This window comes from Bombus impatiens, unplaced genomic scaffold, assembly GCF_000188095.3.
Source record: "Bombus impatiens unplaced genomic scaffold, BIMP_2.2 scf_0151, whole genome shotgun sequence".
NCBI lineage: Eukaryota > Metazoa > Arthropoda > Insecta > Hymenoptera > Apidae > Bombus > Bombus impatiens.
The window spans coordinates 2400876-2424070 of NT_176570.1; the positions used below are offsets into that span (position 1 = coordinate 2400876).

The window sequence follows — 23195 nt, forward strand, 5'->3', positions numbered from 1 at the left end:
CAAGCTCACTATCACAACTCTCGAACAATTACAATCGGATTGAATAACTACAATTGTTTAATTACAGCTATAGTAGACTCTAGGTTACAATGTTGCGGGATTATCCAAAATTCCAAAGGCTCCGGTGTTCTTTCATCTCCGACATATATATTATACATAATTATATATTAATAAGATATCTACCTTGAATGTTTCTAAAAATGGACTCAACTGGTCACACGACATTAGAGAACTTGTCGAAGAACCGTACCAGGCGACGTGAGCCTGCGGTCCGGACGACGTACCATCCTCTTTACAAGAAACTGTGATGCTGAGAACCTGGAAGAACAAACACACATTTTAGAATACGATATTTATTTAAGCTGAATACACATGATCATACTAGAGAACACATATTAAAAGGAATATCCAGCAAAATAAATGAATATCTAATAATGCATACCTTTCCAGGCCACCAAGGAAATCCATGAATCTTTCCCCACACCACGTCACCAACGTCCATTCTTCTACCGTTAGCAGTGAGGCAATGTTCGACAGGCGTCGCGGCAAGACGCATCATCAAAGGATGAGACTGCGGTGGAAAGTCCGGAGCAGTTTCGCCGGCGTCGACTTCAGGTTCCTGTTCACTTAGTTCATCACTGCTTGCACCAGGACTTTTGCAACCCAACGAAGAATTACTCACAGGATAATCACATCTAGCGTAAGCGTTTGTATTCAATCTCTTCAGAGATATGGATAGTTTTTGCTTCAGGCACTGCTCCTTTATCGCTGTGTACGATTCGCTGCCCGGAAGGACGTTCCAGTTCTGCTGATTCTCGGTACTTCCGGATTCCAAACAAGGCTGCTGATGCTGCGACTGTTGGCTCTTGTGTTTACGGTCTTCCTTGTGTTTCTTTTTATGCTTCACTTTATGCTTGCGACGGTGATACGATAATGTGTCGTACGTAGGATTGTAACTGCAAGAAAAATAAATCATAATTAGTGTCATATACATATATCTGTATCATAAATCCAAAATACGGTAGTTACGAAAAGTATTTGATCACTATTGTATTTATTATACCGTTTACACGCTAATTAATTAGGTCCAAATAGTATATTCGTATCATTTAGTGGTACTTTCGTAGTGATACTATGAAAATGATAAGTAGAACCTCATAAAAGAGCGCCTCATAAAAAATAAGAATATGTGCAAATACTTTTCCTGTAACCACTATACAGATGCACCTATAACTAGTATCTTAAAATGGTTATTTTACCGTGGAGATCCATTGCAAGGAGATCTCGCAGGCGAAACTCCACCGAGCATTTTCCTTCTGGCCTCTTTCTTAGCCTTCTTCAGTGCACGTTTCGCAGCCTTAGCACTGGCGTCCTTCACACCCTGTTTCTGAGGATCTACTTGCTCCTGTCCATCTTCCTCTCCATCCTCACGATAATCGTAATCGTTGTCAAAATTCCTGGGCAATTCCAACGGATCTCTCTCCGTTTCTGTCTGCACCTCCTCAGCTTCATCAGTTTCCTGCTCGTACTCCGGATCCTGAATCTTGGAGGGTATTTTCAAGACAGTCCCTTCACCCTGAGCACCGAAAGAGATCTTAATCACCGGTGTGGTTCTAGCTGTCCTTGTCGGATCTTCGAACACTGTCTCGTCCCATAGATCCTCCATAGATCCGACGGATCGCTTCTTTCGCGGCACGCGACCCGTTCTTGGCCTCATTGTCGAGTCCGCGGCCGCGAACGTTTTTTTCTCCTCTTCTTCTGGTATTTTTGCACTTTCCACGGAGGAGCTGCTAAGTCTTCTGGGTGTGGCACAATACGCCATTGATGGATTGCTATCACAATCCGTTGATTCCATGCGTTCCTCTGTTGGCTCCATCGCGTTCGCCGATGAGTCGCCCTCCTCGGCTCGATTGTTCCAGTACGATGGGCCAATCTTCACCTTTTCTGCAGGAGAAAAAGAGAAACAGATAAATGACGAGGCTCGAAGAGATTACGTATTAGCGTTATTCTAACATTCTTAGTTGGTTAAAGTAAAAGTAGTTTCGTAACATTTATCTTTATAAAAAGGAAATCATATATACGTGTATGTCTGTATATGAATGTCTAAATATCATATCATCTATGGAGTTTTGTAAAGTATGCAATACTTTCTGTCTAGCATTTTTCTTGATCTGTTGCAACTCTTCGTACTTTTTTCACTCGTCATATATTTTTATAACTATCCCAGATAAGCATACGATTGGAGCATTTTGTAAGTATAGAAGGATATAATCTTGTGTCAAAGATAACTAGTTACAGCTTATAAAAAAACATTTTTACGTCAATAGTTATGAATATGTCATATGTATATCAAACATAGATAATTACAATTGAAGAGTAATATAATGAAAATAATTAGATTATTTAGTTTATTAGAAATATTATCGTATTTCTCACTCAATGAGGAGTTTGATCGTTCAATTATCAAAAATAGTAAGTTTTATCCGGCTTCGATTTTTGCATCACATGAATCTTTTTATTTTAATGATCCTCCTTGCACATTCAGCTAGTCGTAATTAAGTGCAAATTATTGGTGTTGCGCGTGTTTTCCACGGACGATCTTATTATCTGCAAATGGACCTTATGTAATTCAACTATCGAAGCCTGAGATAGTTGCTTTAAGCACCTTTCCCGAGGGCAAGCTTCTAAAAAATTAAGACCACGTGTTATACGAAGCACTTCGTCCAAGCATTTCAAAAAGCAAAAACTCAATAACGCAACGAAATCTTTATATAGAAAGAAGAAAAAGAAATTTACATGTATAGAATTGTATAACAACTATTTCTTTCATTTGAAATAATTTTAAAGTAAAAGAAGGTAGAAAAACTTTCTTTAAATGAAAAATATTAACCATTCGCTTGCATGGCATTGTTGATTTCGTTTGGTTGAAGTCTCGAAATTTTTGGGATGAGAGACGATCCAAGCTTCGACGAATCGGGGCTGAGTGCTGTAGACGACGAGGACTTCGCTGTTTGATGAGATGACACCGTGATGTTCTCGGACTGACACTCAGAGAACAGTATTCTCGAGGCTTTTTGCGGCTGCTGACCACAACGTCGATCGCTTCTTCGAGTGGATCCATGGCCCGTGACCTGATGAAAAATCATGCGTTTTTTACCGATGCATAAAACTCATCTGACAACTACTCCATTTGCAGTTCCTCGCTGCCCGATTTGCAATGGATTTACGCTGAGAAGATATTTCAATGAAATTTTTTGATAACATATAGCCAACGATAGCTTATTTTTCAAAATAAGCTATTAGTCATATTAAAATAATTTCCATATGATTGTATATGCTTTCCAGGCAACTTTCCAAATACTGCTAAGATATATCAGAGATTTGTCATAATGAAACATTTAGTGGCAGATTTTCTTCCTTTAAAAAGTTTCAAGACAACTGGTGAAATTCCAAATATAAATCACGATATAATGTACTTCGATGAAACTTCTAGCGTCTGACACGGAGCCAGCGAAATAAACTATCTTAAGGCTAAACACGTGTACTGTACGAGAGAACGCCAGTACCCACCAAATGTACCATTAGAACACTTTGTGCTCAAGCGAAGAAGAACTTGAGAGGCAAGTTGCCATGCCCGAATCAAACTACTATCGCGCAATGTAAGTGCACCTCTTGGAAGACAACGCGTTAAGTTACTTTTCCTCTAGTTCAAAATCGTATGACTTTCTTCCTTAGTCTGGAAGCGTGCTCATTCGACGAAGTTTCCTGCAACACAATTTGCTCGTTTCTTTCGCTCCTATTCGCGGGTTTCCTTCGTCGATGCCCCAAACTTTTCACAACCTACATCAGATTTGGCGGTTTTTACCATCACAACAATAATTTTCTTTAAAAAAGAAAAAATCTCGATGAGCGTTAATGAAGTCGTGAATCCGCGACTTCATTATTTTTTTGTCGCGTTGGTTAAGTTAGCTGAAATCATTCATTTCGAAATGACGGAAGATTAAACGTGATTAATTTAAATTAATTCATTTTCACCTTCCTATTATTATTCGAAAGATATAGAGGGATTACAATGAAATACGAAATATTTCTATTTGCAAGAGCCCGGAGCTTTAATATTTAAAGCTTTTGCATAACTTTCGACAGATTTAAAGATATCCAAAAATACGGTTGCGCGATATTTTCACCAGATATGCAAAGAGTCGTTAAGAAAAATATAAAAACGAGCATCCGACTATTCGGTTGTTCCCATTGAAATTAAAAGCTGATAAAAAATAAATACAAATGTAAATTGATACAAATTTTGAAAAAGCATCTTTAATAAATAAAATCGTTCGCTAAAATCGAAAAATCCTGATAATCCACGCAACAAGTTGATACAATTTCGCCAATTATTGGATTAATAAACATCAGCAGCACGTTACTAAAGCAGAAGCACAGTACAGAGAAGCTTCTCTTACCAGCCTCTCACACATGCACACGAGAAAAAAAGAAGAAGAAAATAGGAAATATTACCTGCTGTTGCTGCGGCTGCTGCTGTTCCTGCTGAATCTCGTCGTGCTTCCGTTTTCTGCTGACGTCCACGTTCTCGCTGTTCTCGTTGCAGATCGATCTACACTTGCTACAGAGCACCTGGCGTGGCCTGAGCCTGACCGTTGGCCGTGCATTCTTGTACCTGGCCGGCGGATTGATGTTCCTACGAAGATCGACTTTCGCGGTAGTCAGCGAGTTCTTTCTCTCCTGAAAGTAGCTGAATCGAGCCGCTATCGTCGCCAATTTGTCGCCATCCGGGTCCGGTACAGGTTCCGGGGGTTGCACGCCACACGGTAGGCCTCTGAAAATAACCGTGCACAATGGATGATTGTTAATGATCGGTCGATCAGTCGTTGAATGTTATCCAGTTTGAATAGAGAGTAATTCCGGAGATCTGTACATGTTACAGGATTATACGCATACTTGTTTTATGAATGATGTAGGCGTTTATAATGGATGTATAAATTATGTCTGTTTTAAATGATCACCGCTGAAAATTTGTGCATACACAGTGACACGTATAATCGCGGTAAATACTGTGGTATACGTGTTAGTTCCGCTACTATTAAAGGATTATGCGACAATTAGGAGATTAACTCTATAAATACGTAATGTACATGCAGATACGTGATAAGTGAGTGTTTAAAGTAAAAATTAATGTCACGGACAACTAACTTGTTTAAGGAATTTCACATGTATTGATGTAACGTAACATTGTTGGAACAATATTAAGGGATATTTCTTATTTTAATATTTGATTGAGAGAAACCAAAATTCCTTAAGAAACTTCACGACGCCTGCTGATCGATGTGTATTTACTTAATATCAAGCATGATAGACAAGTAACGTCAGTGTATGCTAATTATCTATTATTACGAGAGAATCGATATTATAAAAACGATGCATTGGAAATTGGCTACACTGTTGCAAGTCGTAATATTCCAAGGTTTCTTTTGCTGCCAGGACTCTACTTCCTTCCCGAAGATTACGATTTCATTTTATTCCTTGAATCTTTCATTAGAAGGATTCAGTATCGGATTGGAAGAAGACGAATCGATTGGGTGAGTCGGCGAGCTGGGAATTCGAACGCCACGTTGCTGGATTATCTGGGTCATTGATAGACTGTGTTTCCTTCCGAGCTTAACAGTTTAATGTATCAAGTTGTTTATGCTAAACTGGAAAACCTACTATAGATTGATCATTTTTTCTGACCAACATAGCACGATTATAAATTCGATATTGTGTAAAGGATCGAAAGATAAATACGCATAAAACTCTATTCTACATTTAACGATCTTAAGAATGATAGGAAAAGTTTATTACGATTTTCATTGCTTTAATCGTAACTTAATCCAGGCTTATGCTTGTTACGATCTTTTTTGAGTATGTACGCGTCTGTTATATTTTGTTTCTACCTCAGTTTACTCCTTAAAGTTAGATCTTAATTTGCCATCTATAGAAATATAGCTAGATATATCTTAATTTATTATACAGATTATAATATATCATTTCATTCCAGTTCATTTTGTTTCGTTACTCTAAGGCTTATCTGCTAAAGAGTGTGTACTATGTTTGCCTCTATACTATAATATGATACGAGCATGTGTTTCCTTATAAATAATTCCCTGTTTTTGCTCCAGTCTTTGGTATTTCGTTCCAGTTCTGGTTATTCTTCTTTGATTTCTCTATTCATCCAAGCAGAAAGCTCTCAACTTCGTACCTCCCTTTACGGAGTTCGCCGGTTCTTATTTATCGGGTTTTATCGTTATTTTAATCGATTTCTAATTGATTGCTTTAATTTCAACATTCGAAATAATAAAGATTAATACGATAGGTTTCGAGTTTCCTTCACAGTTATTGAAAACACGACGATATTTTTAGAAAATTATATATTCAGCTTTCTCGCAATAGGGGAGTGATTATATGTGCCAATTTATTTTCCACGCTCCATTCTAATTTTGATCATCTCTATGCAATATATTTAGATACATGCTCAAAATCGTTATGTTTAGCGTTCTAAGCAAGCGAACAAACAACCAAGGAGAACTATACAACCTTTAATAACTATACAGAATCGGATAAATAATCTAATAATACCCGAAAATATAAACGTGTAAAAGTGTTGTAAGAATAGAAAATGCACGAATATTTTAACAAAATTCAAAAATATACGAATCTACAGTCAATGAATAGAACATCCCACTTTCAGAGATAAAATTAAACGGATATCCTATTCCTGAAAATCGGGAAGATTTGAAATTATTACAAATTTTTTAAATTCTACAAAATCTTAAAATATGCAGAATCTATTTCCGAAAATTATTTAACAACTATTTGACAATATCGTTGCAAAATTCGAAATGATAAAAAAACGAGAAGAAACTCTAGCGTATTGTCCATCGTGTTCAAGTAGAATGAACTCTTTATTCGCCAGACAGCCGTCTCATGTATTGACCCACTCAGGTATACCACAAATTCCTCCTCCATAATTCTGGTACCTGGACGAGCTCGTCATTTTAAATACCCTAATCAACTAATATGTAGAAGACGCTAAGAAAAAGGGATTTAATGATTAACGGGTTCACGGAAACACCGAAACTTTCTCGCATCCAACGCATCTTACGACACGCTAGAAGTAATTTAAAGGCGGATTACACTCAGAGACTAATTTTAACAGCATGTTTCAACTTTTCCTTATAACGATTCCCTGGAATCATAGTTTCTTATTCTTCCTCTTTTTGTCGACGGAATGTGAGTCATTAAGATATTCGTCAGTGCGTGATGAAACAAGAAGAACGCAGCTGCAAGTGAGCAGCAACTGTCTCGACTCTGTCGAAGCATATTTTCACGCAAACATCAATTTCTGTACATCAGACATAGCATAACATAATAACAGTTTATTTATTCGATAATTTAAGATATAATCTACATCAATTAATTCTATATTAATATACACTCCTACGTATCTGTTCTATCCATTAATATTTTATCAATATTCTACTGTATCATCTCGGCATTTATATTTATTTAATAAATAATCTCGCTAAGACTTACTCTATAACATTAATATCAAAAATAGCGCTTAGTACGATAACAATATAACGACCAACGATTTCCTGGAGGCTCATGTAGTACCAGGTAAAATCGAGCGTGTAATATAAACTATACACTCGAGAGCATAATGATGGTCAAACTATAGAACGTTGAATGTGGCATTAAAAGTGTTTTTGATATCACAATTACATACATCCGTATGTATACTTTGGACAAAAAGGAGAATCAAAGATCCATGACATATTTCATGGAAATTACGGTAAAATTACAGAGGTGGGGTGGGGGGGAGGGGGGAGAGATAAAGTGGAATCGCGAGTGCGCGGGTACACGCGTTTAATGAAATGTAAGAGGGAAATGATATTGATCCGGGTAGATCGAATCGCGGTAAGATAATGAAGACCTTTCGTAATGAAAGTACTATTATCATAATAGCCTTCCGAGACTACATCCGAGGCTAGCGATGAAACACGTAAGCAGCTAACCGACAGACAGCGGCCATAGTGAAGTCATTGTGTGTCTGGATTGCGTTTTCGTGACCGTGGTTCTGGCTAAGCTTCGCGAAGGGACCTGCTAAAAAATAAATAAAACGAGGTAAAATAGTATTTTTACCGGCACGGTAAATGACGAAACGAAATTGTCAGATGTTTCACGCGTGATGCGGCGGATTTTTCAACAAAAAGTTGCAAAGAGTGCGAATTTTCCTGTCTCATAATTCCACCATTACTTACAGAGTGATGCACGGAGCGTGCATGATACTCTGTAACATTTTACGTAATTGAACGGATACGTTTTCTCTTCCTTTCGTTTTGAAAGATTGTTTCAACCCTCGGCAATTTCGTTCCAATTAATATAATTTCTTTCTCGATACCGGCGTGTTATGACGGTAAATGGAAATTAATATAACGTAGTGAGAAATGGTTAAATCCGTAAATAAAAATCTAATTAATAATAGAGTTAATACTAGTGAATAATAATCGTATTATTACCAAGTACGTTTTAATCCAGAAAACTGAGTGTCAGTGATGAAAGATTAAATAAATTGAAATCGTAGACAATGTTTCCTAGAAACTGAGCAGTATTTCCTCGCTTCTAGTTCTTCGCTCTATTGTGTCTAGATTACCGTTTCGTGACTGAAACAGACCGAACTCTAGGAAAAATTAACTGCAACGAAATAGAGAAATTTTTGTTCCCTTTGTTCACTTTCCTGTTCAATTTCCTGTTAAAAGATCGCAGAGAAAGAAAGATGATCTTTGTTCAGGTAGAATTACAGGAAATTGGTTGTATAACATTGTCGTATTTTCTTGTTCTTGCTTTTCCACCGCGGAATAATTATCATATTAATTTCAGAGACTTATTTACGTCAGACAGAAATGTACAGATGTTTTTATAATACTTCGTGCGGAGGAGCTTTTTAATTACGTTATTTAACCGCGCAATTTCACTCGTCGACGATTTTATCTATCCTAGAAATCGTGACATCACGAGACTCGGACAATTTCATGATTACTATAATCTGACTCATTATTGGTGAATTTCGAAATCGTGCTCATTACAATACAACAAATACAATCTAGTGGACTTTTTTGTCATGATATATCGAATTTTCATTGCACAAATATCGTCTATCCACTCGTACAATTTCACTTTTTACATGCAACAAATACTTTTAATATAAGATACCAACACGATGCTAAAAAGCGATACTTCAGTACCTAATTTCTCCCCTCCAAAATACCAATTCCACGAAAATCTAATAATCCGATATCCTTTCTCGCCAACGTGCATACACGTACACATCCATCCTGAAAAATCCTGTCTCGTCGATAAATACTCTTCCACTATCCTCCAATCATCTCCACCCTTCTCCAAGAACCCACCTCGCCTACGCACTCTCGAAAAGTCCACGCCATTGATAAAAGGATTCTCCGATCTTTTATTATCGCAGCAAATAAAAAGAGGAAAAATCGAATTTCTCGTGGACGATATTTCAGCGGTTTCTCCGTAAAGAAACGTCGAACCAAAACCACCCATCCGTGTAACGAAACGACCGATGACCAATCCTTAAGACGAGATTTCCAGGATCGCAATAGGCAAAAGAGCGAGGATAGTGCAGAAGCTAGATTAGGTTGGAAGGAGCAAAAACGCTGTAACTGACCGCGAGCAGCGGTTTCATAACGTCGAAAACTATTTGTGCGATGCACGGAAGCCAGGGCCAGAGGCCTCTGGTCGAAAGATTATTGGGCAACGGTTGCCTGAACGTACAGCAACTAGCCAGGCATTCGCCTAAGCCTGGCTGTTTCGTGCCACGGGAACAACACACAACGCAGCCAGCAACGTGGCCGTGGTATTGATTCGAAAGGAACGGACAATAAGCGACGTTCTGACGGTGTATCCATTAATATTTTCCGGCTTTTCGATACCGGGCGACCATCGAAAATTCGTGGACGCTAGAAAATGAGCGTTCCAGATGAAAGCCAGCAGCAACCAGAGGGTCGAAATGAAAAGAACGCAAGATGAAGAAGAAGACAAGGAACGAGTCTTCCAGCTCGGTGTATTCTCTCTGATTTCTTCATTTTCTTCCCGCTACTTTCATATTATTTTCCTTTTTCCCTTCTTTTTCCTTTCTCCTCTAGGTTTTTTGTTTTTGTTGTTTAGAGATGATAAAGGTTGAACAGCGCATGTGTATGTGGTTCATTTTGAGATTGGTGATGTGCGCTGTCTCTGAGATTATTTTTCCCGAGCAATGGTTTGTTATTTTCCTGTTTCACCGTGCGTATTGTTGCAACGAATGTTTGGGTGCTGGATGTTTTAATTTTGAAGATCGCGGATGAGATTTTTGGTTCGGAGAGCTTTTTTATGTGCGCGCGTAGGTTTGCGTTTTATCTGTTTTTTTAAGAGACATGGTATTTTCTGCAAATACCGTGCACATACGAAGGAAGAGGAAAAAGCTTTAATAACACAGAGGAATAGTTGCGAATATAATAATGGACAATATATGTAATTTGAAGTACCGAGGGAAGTACCTTCGTCTTTTATAATTTCCATTAATTCTAACCATAAACCTTTTATTACTTTCATTAATTTCGAATTCTCTGGTGGATCATTTTAATCGTTTCTGGCCTAGATTCGAAAATTCCTCGCCTTTTCACGGTAAAAGATCGCGTTTCGTAGGGATTTTTCAATGAGGCGAGAGCCAACGGGCTCTGCTATTCGTTTATTGTTTATATACACACGTGAACGTCTTATGACGTCCCCGTTTCCCAGGGCTTCAGCGTTGCACGACTCGGTGAGTAATTAAGGTAGCTACAATTAGAGACATACTAGCCGAAATGAGTAATGAGTTTCAGCCGGTGGATGACACAGGTATACATCTCAACCAGGAATATTCACGAGAGTAGTAGCTGGATTAGTTCATGGAAATTTTCTTTAATCGTGCCTTTACCTTTCGAGGAATATTTCAGTGAATAAGATTAAGCGCGTGTTAAATATTTGAAGAGTCTCTTCAACAAATATAATATTTGGATTTTCCTAATATTTTTCAAACAAAGTGATATTTCTAGAATCCTATATTTACAGAAATTATTCACGTTGAATTTATTAAGTCGCTGCTTCAGAACCATTAAATTTTATTAGCTGCTTTAACCGAACACAAGAGATAACGAATTACAATATTTTTTATTTCATTTCCTTCCATAAACCGCGAACGTTAAAAATGATTTCCGACCTTCGTAGTTGGAGTCCAACAAAATATAATTCAAATGTATCTGCCGCCGCTATATACACTGCTAGATTTGTACTAAATTAAAATATATAACCAGCCGAAAAATAAATATTTTATACAAACCATATTTTCATCGAATAAAACTAAATGAACGTCGAAAAGATCTACGAGAGGCTTCGTCAGCGAGGGAAAATCTACATTCGCTGTTCGATCCGATCGTGAAATCTCGCGTGATGAACGAGCTTTCCGCGGAACTGGAAAAAACTTCAGAAACTTGTGCATTCAGGCTGCAACGCGTTCCACCGGTGAATAATGCGAACGGATCCCGTGGTAATGTGATTTATATTGCACGGTGAAATATAGGTGATCCGTCTGTAGAGGAAATTGGGACGTGTAGGGTGCAACTAGCGCCAATCTTTCGTGATCTCTCTCGTTCCCCACGCTCTGATAGATCATGCGTGAAAATTCTTGAAAATGATCGTGGATAATGTTGTTAAGGCTAGTGATGGGATCGAATACCGCCTAAACAAGATTAGGCATTATTGTAATGAAATACCTAATGTATAAATGAAGGTGTAAGATGCAAAGATTTGTAATCTAAACTTGTAATCTAAATCTTGTTGATAAGATTAAGCACTACTTAAAAAAAATTGAATAAGAGCATAATTATGTATCATATATATATAATATTTTAATAAATAATAAAATATATATCATTATATATAATATCATAATTATTATCGAAATAGAACATTCGATGTGGTAGAAAGTACATATGTATCTGTCAGAGGCAGATGATTGGATATTATTTAAATATCGGATCATCAATATCGGATATAAAATGTTTGATCTCGTAGATAATTCTATCATGACTAATGGGAATATATAAAAAAAGAAAATCCCCTGCACAGTGATATCATAGGTATATCTATGTGATACCAAAGTTAGAAAATCAACAGAAACAGATTTCATAGATATAAATATCATATTTCTCCCCATAGGATCCTCTTCAATCCTGCTTTTTATGAAGATTAGAGCAGCCTATATTTACGATCAAGATATTTTTTTCATCTTAGTTTAGAAAACTCGTTGATAAAAATCTTGAGATATATCGTGTACTTTATATGTGAAATTTTATAAAAAAAAATCGTATAAGAAATTTAAGAAAAAATTTTATAATGCATTAGTGTATACTGGTAAAAATATCTGACAGCCGTGCAACGATAGACTTTTATCGGTGGTGAATATTGATGCGCGCCTCTACTCGATAGCTTTGCACGCTATTACAACTGTCTGACGTTGTCAAGAAAAACATGTATGCTTTTTTGGAGAATATTAATACGTAACCGCTATTTACGGAGTGATGTAATTATACTTATCGATTACACCAGCGTCCATACATATATATGTACGTTTGATAAGTATGATTTTCAGCGTTGAAAGTTATACTGATATTATAGTGAGAAATGTATCGATTTGAAACGAATTAGAGTTTGTCACATTAACATCAAATATACCACCTTTTGCTTTCTGGAATTTTTCTTAAATGCATCTCTTCTTATATCTTAAAATAAATTTCCAAAAAAAAAAAGGAAGAAAGAAAAATTATCATGATTATTTTATACCGAAAAACAATCCAATTATTTTAAACGAAGAGGAAAGATACTTATCTTTCAGTTAAAATAAAAACCTTCTATAGGACTATACATATTAGTAAAAATAACTTATATTAATCGTGGTCGTTCTAGTGTTAGTTCTTAGTATTAATACTTGAATTTTTAAAACACGTCTTTTATATCGATGATGATCTTTCAATATCGTTTTTCAATCGCTTTAACTGTCTTTTTACTGTTAAAAATTTAGGCTTTTCTTGTGGAATATGTATTTTAATTTACTTGTGCCTCTCCTTGAATGGAAAATTCTGGTATGAAGATTTGTCACCGCTTCATGGCAATTTCAACGTGGCACGATATTAAGAAAGAAAGGACTGTTTATCTTTCCTTAAAGTAACGAATCATAATGAGTTAACCGGTTTTAACGATACACCTGGTGACGTGTGTTCAATGTCTATACCTTTATCTGTAAATCTGCTGATTCGTGGTTGGAGGCTTTAAAACCGTGTGCTTATATAAAACCATCGCGCCAGCTGATGTGCAACAATTTAAATGTAGTAGTAGCGACAGTGTTAGGAGATATCTTAATAGAACTTAAGATAACTCGCCTAAATGTTTCCCTAATTGCATCATTTATTACTACAAACGTTCCGATATAAAATGTCTGTCGGAAATAAAGATAGAAAAAGCTTTAAGAAGAGTATCCATCAATTTTTTACACGTAAAACATCGCACACAAAATCGTTTGCCCGATCATTTTTAATATTCCACATTAAACGTCCAATATGAGAAAGGACATAAATTTCGCGATAGAATAAAACAAAGTTAAATGCAATATTCCCTCGATATTTCATATCAAACTGTAAATTTAATAAAGATAGATGGATTTCAACGAAGAAGGAAGCTTGAGGAGAAGCAAATTAAATTAAGAATTGAAGAAGATTGTAAAATGAATCTAGATTGATGCAGATTCGAGATACTTCCAGTTTTTCATATCAAAGCTCGAATTTAATCAAGTCAGATAATTTTCCAACAGGAAAGATAACTCGAACGAAATTAAATACTGTCATAGATTCACGAACATTTAAAAATCAATCTGAATCGATAAGCAGATTTTTTCAACATATGATATTATCGTTATTCCATTCGTATTATACCAAGGTCTAAATTTAATCACGATGGATGGATTTCAGCTGGAGAGGAAGATACTAAATCGAATTAAAGGTTCACGAAGATCTAAAAACGCGCCCAAATGGGTTTAAATTCAAAATTCTTTAATATTCCACGCGAAGTTGCAAATTGAATCCAAGTAAGTGGATTTCAAGCTCGAGGAAACTGCGAGTCTCTTGCAATGTTACATTCAAAGAAACCTAAACTGAATTAAAAGTTTCCGACGATCTAAAAACCTAATAATAACCAAACGAATTGAACTTCATTTCTTTCGACATTTTTTTACCAAATTTCAAACTTCATCGAGACAGGTGAATTTCGAAATACATAGATAGATAGGTAGAGAAAAAGAGAAAAAGAGAGAGAGAGAGAGAAAACTCGAAGGAAATAAAACTGGTTCGTTGAACCGAGCGCGTCGCACGGGGTTGCTCTAACAGATTTCAGTTTAACGATCCATAGCGACGCTTACGTGGCCATCTACTTTGTACTTCGTCTGGAATACCTCTCGGCTCGCCGTTCTGCCTGGCAATTGGTGTCGTTCTCACAGACATCGACGATACTCTCTTTGTTCTCTCCCTGGACACCGGCCGCTTATGCTCCGCATGTATAGCGAGAATGGTTGGCCATCTTGCTTTTGCTATTGCTTCAAGCAGACGTGGTGGAAATATAGAAAACAACTGTTCCAGAACTTGGAGAGAACGATTCTGCAAACGACGTCGCGACCGACTCTTTCCCTTACGCTTTCTGTTAAGCGAAAGTCGAAAGTAAGCGAAGATCGGACAGAAAAATATATGACGACTCCGTTTTTCGTGATATTTTGATTTTGATATCACTTGATGAATTAGTTGAAAAGCAACGCTTCAACCGAGCTGCTTTTTTCCTTTTTTCGTCCAAATTCTCATCTCAAAAAGAAGAGACACTGATGTCATTTTTTCTTTTCCAATGACATCTCAGACTTTTGCAATCATCGAAACATTTCAGAAAGACTCGCACGAGCAAATACTATTTCTCTTCTTTTTCATTCAAATTCGTTTGAATTTGTAGAACACGAAAGTCCAAAATGTAAATATGAAAAAAGAACACTGACATAATTTTTATCTTCTTTCTACGCAAAACATTAAAGTCGAAGATTTCCATGCTTCGGATGTTTTCATCCGCGACACTCGAGACATTTAAAAAAGATTTACATGGATGAGGCAGTCTTTCGTAAACGCTTTGAAATTTTCAGCGTTAAAATTAGCTGATTATCCCCTCTTCCCCTTGTTCAATTATTCGCGTCGGTTATCCGCATATTTCAGCCGAAAACGTTCAGTCTTATTTTTAAAAAAAGAATTCCCACCGGCCGCTCAAGCTCCCGTAAACATTCTCAGAGACCTTTGGACGATGTTACTCGCGCCGTTCGATTAATTTTCTCCTTTTTTAATTCCGACACGAGCTTGTCCTCCTATCGAATAGGCCCTTTCATGAAAAATTATGCAATTGTTACGATCTTCCCTCTTCCTCGTCATCTTCGCACGATATTACATGCTTATGGTCTTACACCGTTTGGGACTTAAATAAGTAATTTAGGATTATTTTAAATTTAAATTAACGATACAGAAATAAATGAGTGAGTCTTAAAAAATGTCGTTAAGTACTAAATAATTGAAGTTCGATAATAAGTGACCTGCCCAATAATAATAAGTAAGCGGATATTTCATGCAAATTCATATTGTTGTAAATAAAAGTAAAGAAATAGAAGCTACGTAAAGGAATCTTTAACCATAAAATATTATAACGCGTATTGTACTTTGGATATTTTATATATTTCCGTATATGTGTCATACGCATTTTTGGACTTTCACATTTCCCACAAATGCCTAAACATTTGCATCCTATTAATAAGCAATAAAGTAGTCAATAAATCATCAAGAATTTCGCCAAATACTAAAGGTAAATAAATTTATTGGGCAACTTCCACAGTCGAGTTTCACTTTTTATTTCACTCTCTTCCTTTGTCTTCTCCTGGCTTGAAGAATTTTCAAACGTATAACAACGATAAGTTTAATCAATATCACGACTCATTCGCCACGAATGGAGTTTCTCATTTTTCCAACTTCGCGAACGTGGCCACACGACAGTTATTGGAGAGCGGAAAAAACACGAGCCGTAATACCAAGTTGCAGAAACTTTTCCACGGACGGGACTCGACCATTCTCTACCGGTGAAGGAAAAGTTTTAACAATAGAGTAAAACGTCTCGATAAAGATACACCCCGTCCGAACGTTTTCTTCAAAGTTTATCGTCGTCCGCGATGTAAGTTCAACGAAATAACATGAATTGCCGAGGTAATAAGCCATTCCCGTATGCAAAAGGGAAGGGGGGAAAGAGTAAAACACAGTAGAGAAAGGGGGAGAAGGAAAGGAAACGTGTTAATAACAGGAGGTTGGAGTGCGTGGCGCTAGATATAAAGGAACGTATTGTATGTTAAACGACATACAGATTGTGTACACGATGATAATGAAGTCCTTGTGACCCGAAAGGGATGAATAATTTTTGCACGAGCCTTGTAATTGTGTTACTCGGTCGTAGGATGGACGAGACACAGTTGGGAAATACCGAGAATAAATCTTAGATTTATGTAATATGATCACGGGAGAAAAAGCTGATAAATATACTTTTATTCTCTTTTTTTAAATGTGACTTACGTGTGATCACGTTACGTATATTACGAAATATAATACATACGCTGTTCTTTCAATTCGCCCAGTGATATTCTATGTTTTTTATTTCCATACCTTCGTCGATATTCTATTTCAATTTCTCATAGTACATCCCAGTTTTATTTTAATTTCGGTATTTTTATCAACGTGTAAAAATTACGAAGTTTAAAATATATTTTCCTGCTTTCGAGAAACACAAAAGCAAGAAATCAATGAATATAAAAATTCAGCGGAAGATATCGATGAAAGCGTGGGCGCACTGTATAATCAACGATTAAACTCGATGCAACAGCTCGTAATATTATTTTTCACTCGATATCGAGGGTATATTCGGGACGAAGACGCGATATTCCAAATTACAAGTTCAATATATGTAACAAAAGGACCGCAGGAAAGTCCAATTGTTTCCCACGGTTGGGAATATCTTTTTTCCGCCGTGGCAACATTTTAAACTCGTTCCGTACCGCACATTATTGCGTTATTCACACCTTACGTGTACGTATACCACTATCGTCCGTGTATACCGTGTACTTCAAAAGTCATGCATCAGCTAACTTTCCTCGCACGTCGTACAGACGCACGCTGTGTACAATCGAGCATAATTTTATTTCGTAACCGAATATTACATAAACAAGATATTGCATATATAACGATGGTCTATATAAGATCTGTCCTTTATTTTTGTCTCTCGACGTTCGTTCGCGTTAAAACGACTTTATACTTGAGAAAATGAGACGGCGCTGTTTTTGGTCGCGTGAAAAGATTTAAACTAAGATATAAACCTGATATATTGTGACAGAGTAGTATTTGAACTTTCGACGTAATATAGAATATTACACATAAATCAAGGTAGAATGAATATTTTTATGTCGTTTGTCATGGCTAAAAATTCGTATGAATTTATAGAATGGCCCGATATTCCACGAGACACTGTGTATGTAGACTGCCTTAGGCGTTAAAACGTTCCAGCAGAGCCTTGGCCACATACGTTTCTAGCCCGTACAGTTGCCACGGCCGCAAAATTTATTTCATCCATTTGCTACATCGTCCATTGACAACTTTCAACGGAACCGCAAAGGCGGTCGAACCGTTTTGCACGTCATAAAAATTCATGATTTCGTTAATTCACGGCCCAACTTCCCTCGACGTATCAAATATCCAACATTTTGATCAAGTCATTCTTAGGAGAATCGATAATCGACGAAATCAATAACTAGAGCGTAGAGAATGCACCATTAACATGCCTAAAATATTCACAGTAGGATATTTTTTGCGATACGTATTCAGTAATGTATGGTCGTTTAAGATGACACATGTTCGTGAAAACGCGAATGTGCATACATATCCAACTAATAGGAATAAAATTGAAATGCAAATGAATATTAGATAGATGTTGAAAACAGATATAGCGTATTATATATTATTCGAGTTATGATAGATAAGTTAAAATATAAACGAAATCCTTTGCACGTAAAATTTACCCCAAAATTGTCCAGGAACTTTTAGATCCTTCTGATAGAATCCTTTTTATGTAGAATTCTTCCAATCTTTTTGACAATTTCTATTTTCTTTCTCATTCGCTTTTATTCGTCCATCTATGCGTCGAACCAATCTTTCAACTGATCAGCGATGATTGCTACAAAGACGATTGTTATACCCAGAAGAGAGTAGAGTGTTTACAATCTACGCGAGAAGATCGGATCTCCTGAAGAATTTTTAATTATTTTTGGTGAAGATTAACGAGAACATCGTGAGTAACTTAGACAACGATGGTGTACAAAGAAATTGTATTTATAGGATCCAAATTGAATCAGGCCACCGTTGAATCGGAGCTGTTTAAATATAATACCACGAGAAAGCTAACTCTGATCTTTTTAACGCCGCCTTCGGACCAGCGCGATCGATCACGGTCAATTTTGTCCTTTGTTTAAATTTCATTCCTACCGTTTCAATCAGGGAATTATTTCCAGCCACTTCGACCCTTCTCCATTTATTCGATCCCGATGAGGATTTCAAATAAAAGAAAATTCCTTTCAGTCTATGTATCTCCATAGGAATCTCAGAAAATTCGATCGTACGACGTTCAACGGTGCATATTGAAAGTATTTTAAGGAGACATGTTAAGCTGCTCGTGTTAAAATAGACGGGATTAGGGTGACTTGTGTAAATGCTGGGACTCCTGGAGTTATCCGAGGCTGAGACCCCCCTAGTAACGTTCATATGAACTTAAAGTCGCTGCGAGATAACTGCAAGAGTAGAATAATTGAAACTTTGCTTGGACAACGTTCTATAAAAGATTATGCATTTTATAAAAACAGATCTACAGTGTAAAAGCTATTTATATTATATTTTACAATACCATTAATATTGCACTGTTCCGAATTCTATATCTCAAATGAATACTATACTTTAACTAAATGTCAAGAAAAATATATTCTTTCAATTTTATGTTTTAATACGTTAAAATATGGTTTTCACTTCAATTTTCCTATATTTCGATAAGAACATATCCTTCGCGTTTAAGGATCGGGAGAATTAAGCAAGTGGCACAGGAAATACAAACATGGTTAAACAATATTCCACCTTTCACCAGGTAAACGTGCTAAACAAGGCAGATATTCTTTGAAATTCTATGGAAACATCTAGTTTGTACACCCGTTATATACAGGATAGAGCCGTGCAGCACACAAGCTACGTCCGGCTGCCAGTGACAATACTGTATATTGCTTTTCCCCAGCGAGCCGCTAGGATGGACGATTTCCACGACGATTTGCAAGAGGAGTCATTAGGACGGCCATCAATCAAGCACCAAAACGGTGGGCGCTACGATCCGCACGAACCACGATATGGCACGAAACAATGCAAATTCATCCATCCCATTTGTTAAACGCAGACGTGATCAAGGTCAGCGAGAAATTGCGCTTCTGCGTGCAAATTAATCATTATGCTTCGATCTCGTGAAAGAAAACAAGAGTTTCTTGCGACGAAAGTGAATTTACTTCGATCCTGTTTGATATTGGGTGTTCGACATTGCAAGAAGCTGATATTTGATTATCATTTTTTGCACATTTTCGTTTATTTCAGAAAATACAAGTTTCCAATTATTAATATAATGTTTTTCAATGTAACGACTGTTCCTTGCGAAACATTTACTTGGAGAAGTCTATTTCGCTTGGCACATGTGGTTCGTATTTTAAAAAGAAACTGTTCCACTTAGAAATGTGTAAAATAGTTCTCGCTGTATGAAATAGTTTTCGAGACGCATAAAAGTGTGCTGTTCTCAAAAGTTTGGAATTACTTCCATTAAAAAAGAACAGCTATATCGTTATTTACATCATTACTGATAAAAGCGAGCGACCCATTTAAATAAGAATAAACCAGTTCTCATTTGGAAAAGTGATTACAGCAATTAAAAAGATAAAATAACCTTAGTTTAATCTCATTATACGCTAATTTCGGATCAATTATAATATGTCGAACTTTTTAACGAACCGAGTGAAAAATTCCTCCATCTACAAGTAAACATAAATTAAAATTGTTGCGGAAACAGTTGCACAGGTTCGAGTAAATTTACAACTTTTACGAACGAAGAAATCGAAAAAGAATGTACGAATCTGATTTTTATTTCCTCGGCTTCCTACATACCTTATACAGGGTTTTCTAAATCGCCTCGTGCATTCTATATATGTATGTATGTTTTTCATATTCGAATGAAACTCGACGCTACACGAGTTGAGAAACTAAAATGGATCGTGCCAACATTTGCTCCTTTGGATATGTAACTTATGGTTCGTAAAGGCTGAAACTCGCTTCACGTATTCCGTACACGTTACTCAAGTTCAAGTGAATCTCAAAGTTCATTTCTCACGACTGCTAGTTCTATAACGTCCCTATTCAATTCGATTCTCTGAACTCAATACTCTTAGACTTACGGCTAGTCATCATTTAATAAGCTTGATCTACTTCGTATATCTATTACGTAGATCCAATACATACGTAGGCAGTATTTTTTTCCCAGAAGAAACATAAGCAACCACTTTCTCAGACGTATTAGAATATGCGAGTAACGTTACCACCTACACCTCAATGGACATTAAATTCAAAGATATACCGATGTTCATTGTCAATAAAAATAAAGTTTCGTCATTTTCTCAATTACGTATAATCGATGGGAAAATTCACAAGCCCTGTCAAATTTTAGAAAACACAAACAGCAGAACAACTAAGTTTTAAATCAACGATAAAAGTTTTCAATTTGATGATAAACAAATGAAATTACGACGAAACAGGTTCGTTATGATCTTTGCTTGATACCTTGAACGTTGTTCTAAAATTTTATAGTCTGATATTCCTAAGGAATAAAAAGAGTCGTTGAATAAATTAGTGGCGTCAGATCCATTATAAAGTAACCGTAGCATAACTTCATCTCGATTCACACCTTTTTCTAGGTCGTTCATGTTTCTTTCTTTCTCAACTAGGTTCGATATGTTACCAAAGAGATAATGATCAGGAAAACGTTTCGTAATTTCGTTGTTTATCTTGATTTATGAATTTATTATGGGATCACGACGGGGCAAGGTAATTATTATGCAAATGAATAGAATAAGCGACAAAATAGGGTATTATTAACGCGATGTGCGATTTTACAGCCTTACCAACGCTGGTTACGCTAAAAATATATCGTTACAAAGATTCTGCGATCGGTGTACTCCTTTTTTATATTATTTATAATAAACATTACTGCTACGCTTTATAAATATGCATATATCGTTATTATGTTATTATAATCTTTATTAATTCTCAGGCTTAACATTAAAAATTGTGACATATAACAAATAAAATCGTAGCTCGATTGATAGAAGAGTACCTCTCGTATCGAGAGGTGATTTTATGGCAAAAATACTGCGCAACGACAATTCGATAAAAGTACCGATAGATTTTCCATTTCTTCATTTTGTTATCGCAACGTCGAGTCCCGATAATCCACGTTCGTTTAATTCTGTTGTTACGTGATGTAAAGCATTAAATACTCTAATATTAGGTAACATATGTCGTTGCGAATTAATGATATTACTTGAGACTTGAGAATTTTGACGAATAACTTTATTCACGAACCTCGATGCCAACGATCGAGGATAATGAAATGTTCTCGTTATTCCGAAACATCAATAGAGAAAGATACAAAATGATCGCGAAATGTTATTTTCTGAATATATGAACAAAAATGTTTATCGCGTAAAAAATGTATAACGCGAAATAATACTAAATACCCTGAAGTGATCTAATCAAAATTGCTGGAATTACTTAATCTAATCTCAACTACTATATGCACTGAGTGATAAAAATTGAACAATTTCATTCGCTAAATTCGAAGATAAAGAGCGATAAAGAAAAAAAACAAAGCTTCGTACCATTGCTATTCCGAAAGCATAGGCAGTGAAAAGATTAGAAGAAGCGCAACGATCGCGAAATTTTATCGAAATCGATGAGTCGGTAAGAATGTATTACGATTGGGAGGCACGAAAAGGCTCCATTAAGCTCGACAGGCCGAAGACAAAGTGAAAGAATCCGTGCTGTGTACTTGGCTCGTTATAATGTAATTAAGCCCCGTTTCACTTTCACCTCGCAAGTTCGAACCCTGTTACAGCAACTTTGTGAACTAGCATAAAAGCCGTACAAAAGCGTGGCTAATTAAGAGCACCGTTGCTCTTGTGTCTTTTTTCGGCGAATTATACGTTCAAGGATCTTGCTATTCGGCCTCGTGGTGTAGTCGGAATTCTCTGTTGCATCAATTAGTCTCTGGTGACCTGTTTCTGTGATCAGAATCGTGTAAATAGAATTGTCAGAAAGCTCCTCATTCATGTTTTAAGCTATAATTTAAACTTAATTAGAATTAAGGTGTAATCGAACGTAAATTACTATAATAAAGACGAGAATGAAATTTTCTTCGACAGCTGTGATAATATCGGCGAGGAAAGATTTCTAATCCTAATCCGATGCTGACATTCTGATTCTCAATAAAAATAATGAAATAAAATTTCTTATTTAAAAAAAGAAGGTGAAACAACGTAATATCGTTTATTCGAAAAAATATTTTTAATGTTTCTTTATCTCTAAAAACGATTGAAACGAGACAGAAGTCCATCAAACTTTGATACTCGTAAACAATATTCAAATTTTTAATAGCAACGAACAGTTACGACATAAATTATCGCGGGCGTATTTACTCCGGAAACAGAAATACCATGAAAATTTATAAGCTTCGACTATGACCTGTTCATTATTTGATACCACAATCGTTTCTAATGTACTATGTTTCACATTAAATTTGAATCTAAATTTTCCGCTAAAAACTTCGTTCTTTCTACTTGAATTAATATAAATTAATGCGTGTATTTACGT

The 23195-nt window shown here is 36.3% G+C and overlaps 1 protein-coding gene across 2 annotated transcripts in view; it reads right to left on the reverse strand.

The window, feature by feature from the left end:
* The window catches only part of LOC100747282 (PWWP domain-containing protein 2A-like), a 41498-nt gene that overhangs the window by 8224 nt on the left and 10079 nt on the right, over nt 1-23195 (reverse strand). The window contains exons 2-7 of one of the 2 annotated variants that reach the window (XM_012382299.3): nt 4516-4834; nt 2891-3131; nt 1260-1944; nt 683-956; nt 443-619; nt 184-318 (exon numbers count right to left, since the gene is read on the reverse strand). In XM_012382299.3, coding sequence (XP_012237722.1) covers nt 184-318; nt 443-619; nt 683-956; nt 1260-1944; nt 2891-3131; nt 4516-4834 — 1831 coding nt within the window. Of the gene's footprint in view, nt 1-183; nt 319-442; nt 957-1259; nt 1945-2890; nt 3132-4515; nt 4835-23195 lie in introns of both variants that reach the window. The other variant, XM_003487329.4, reaches the window with a different exon arrangement.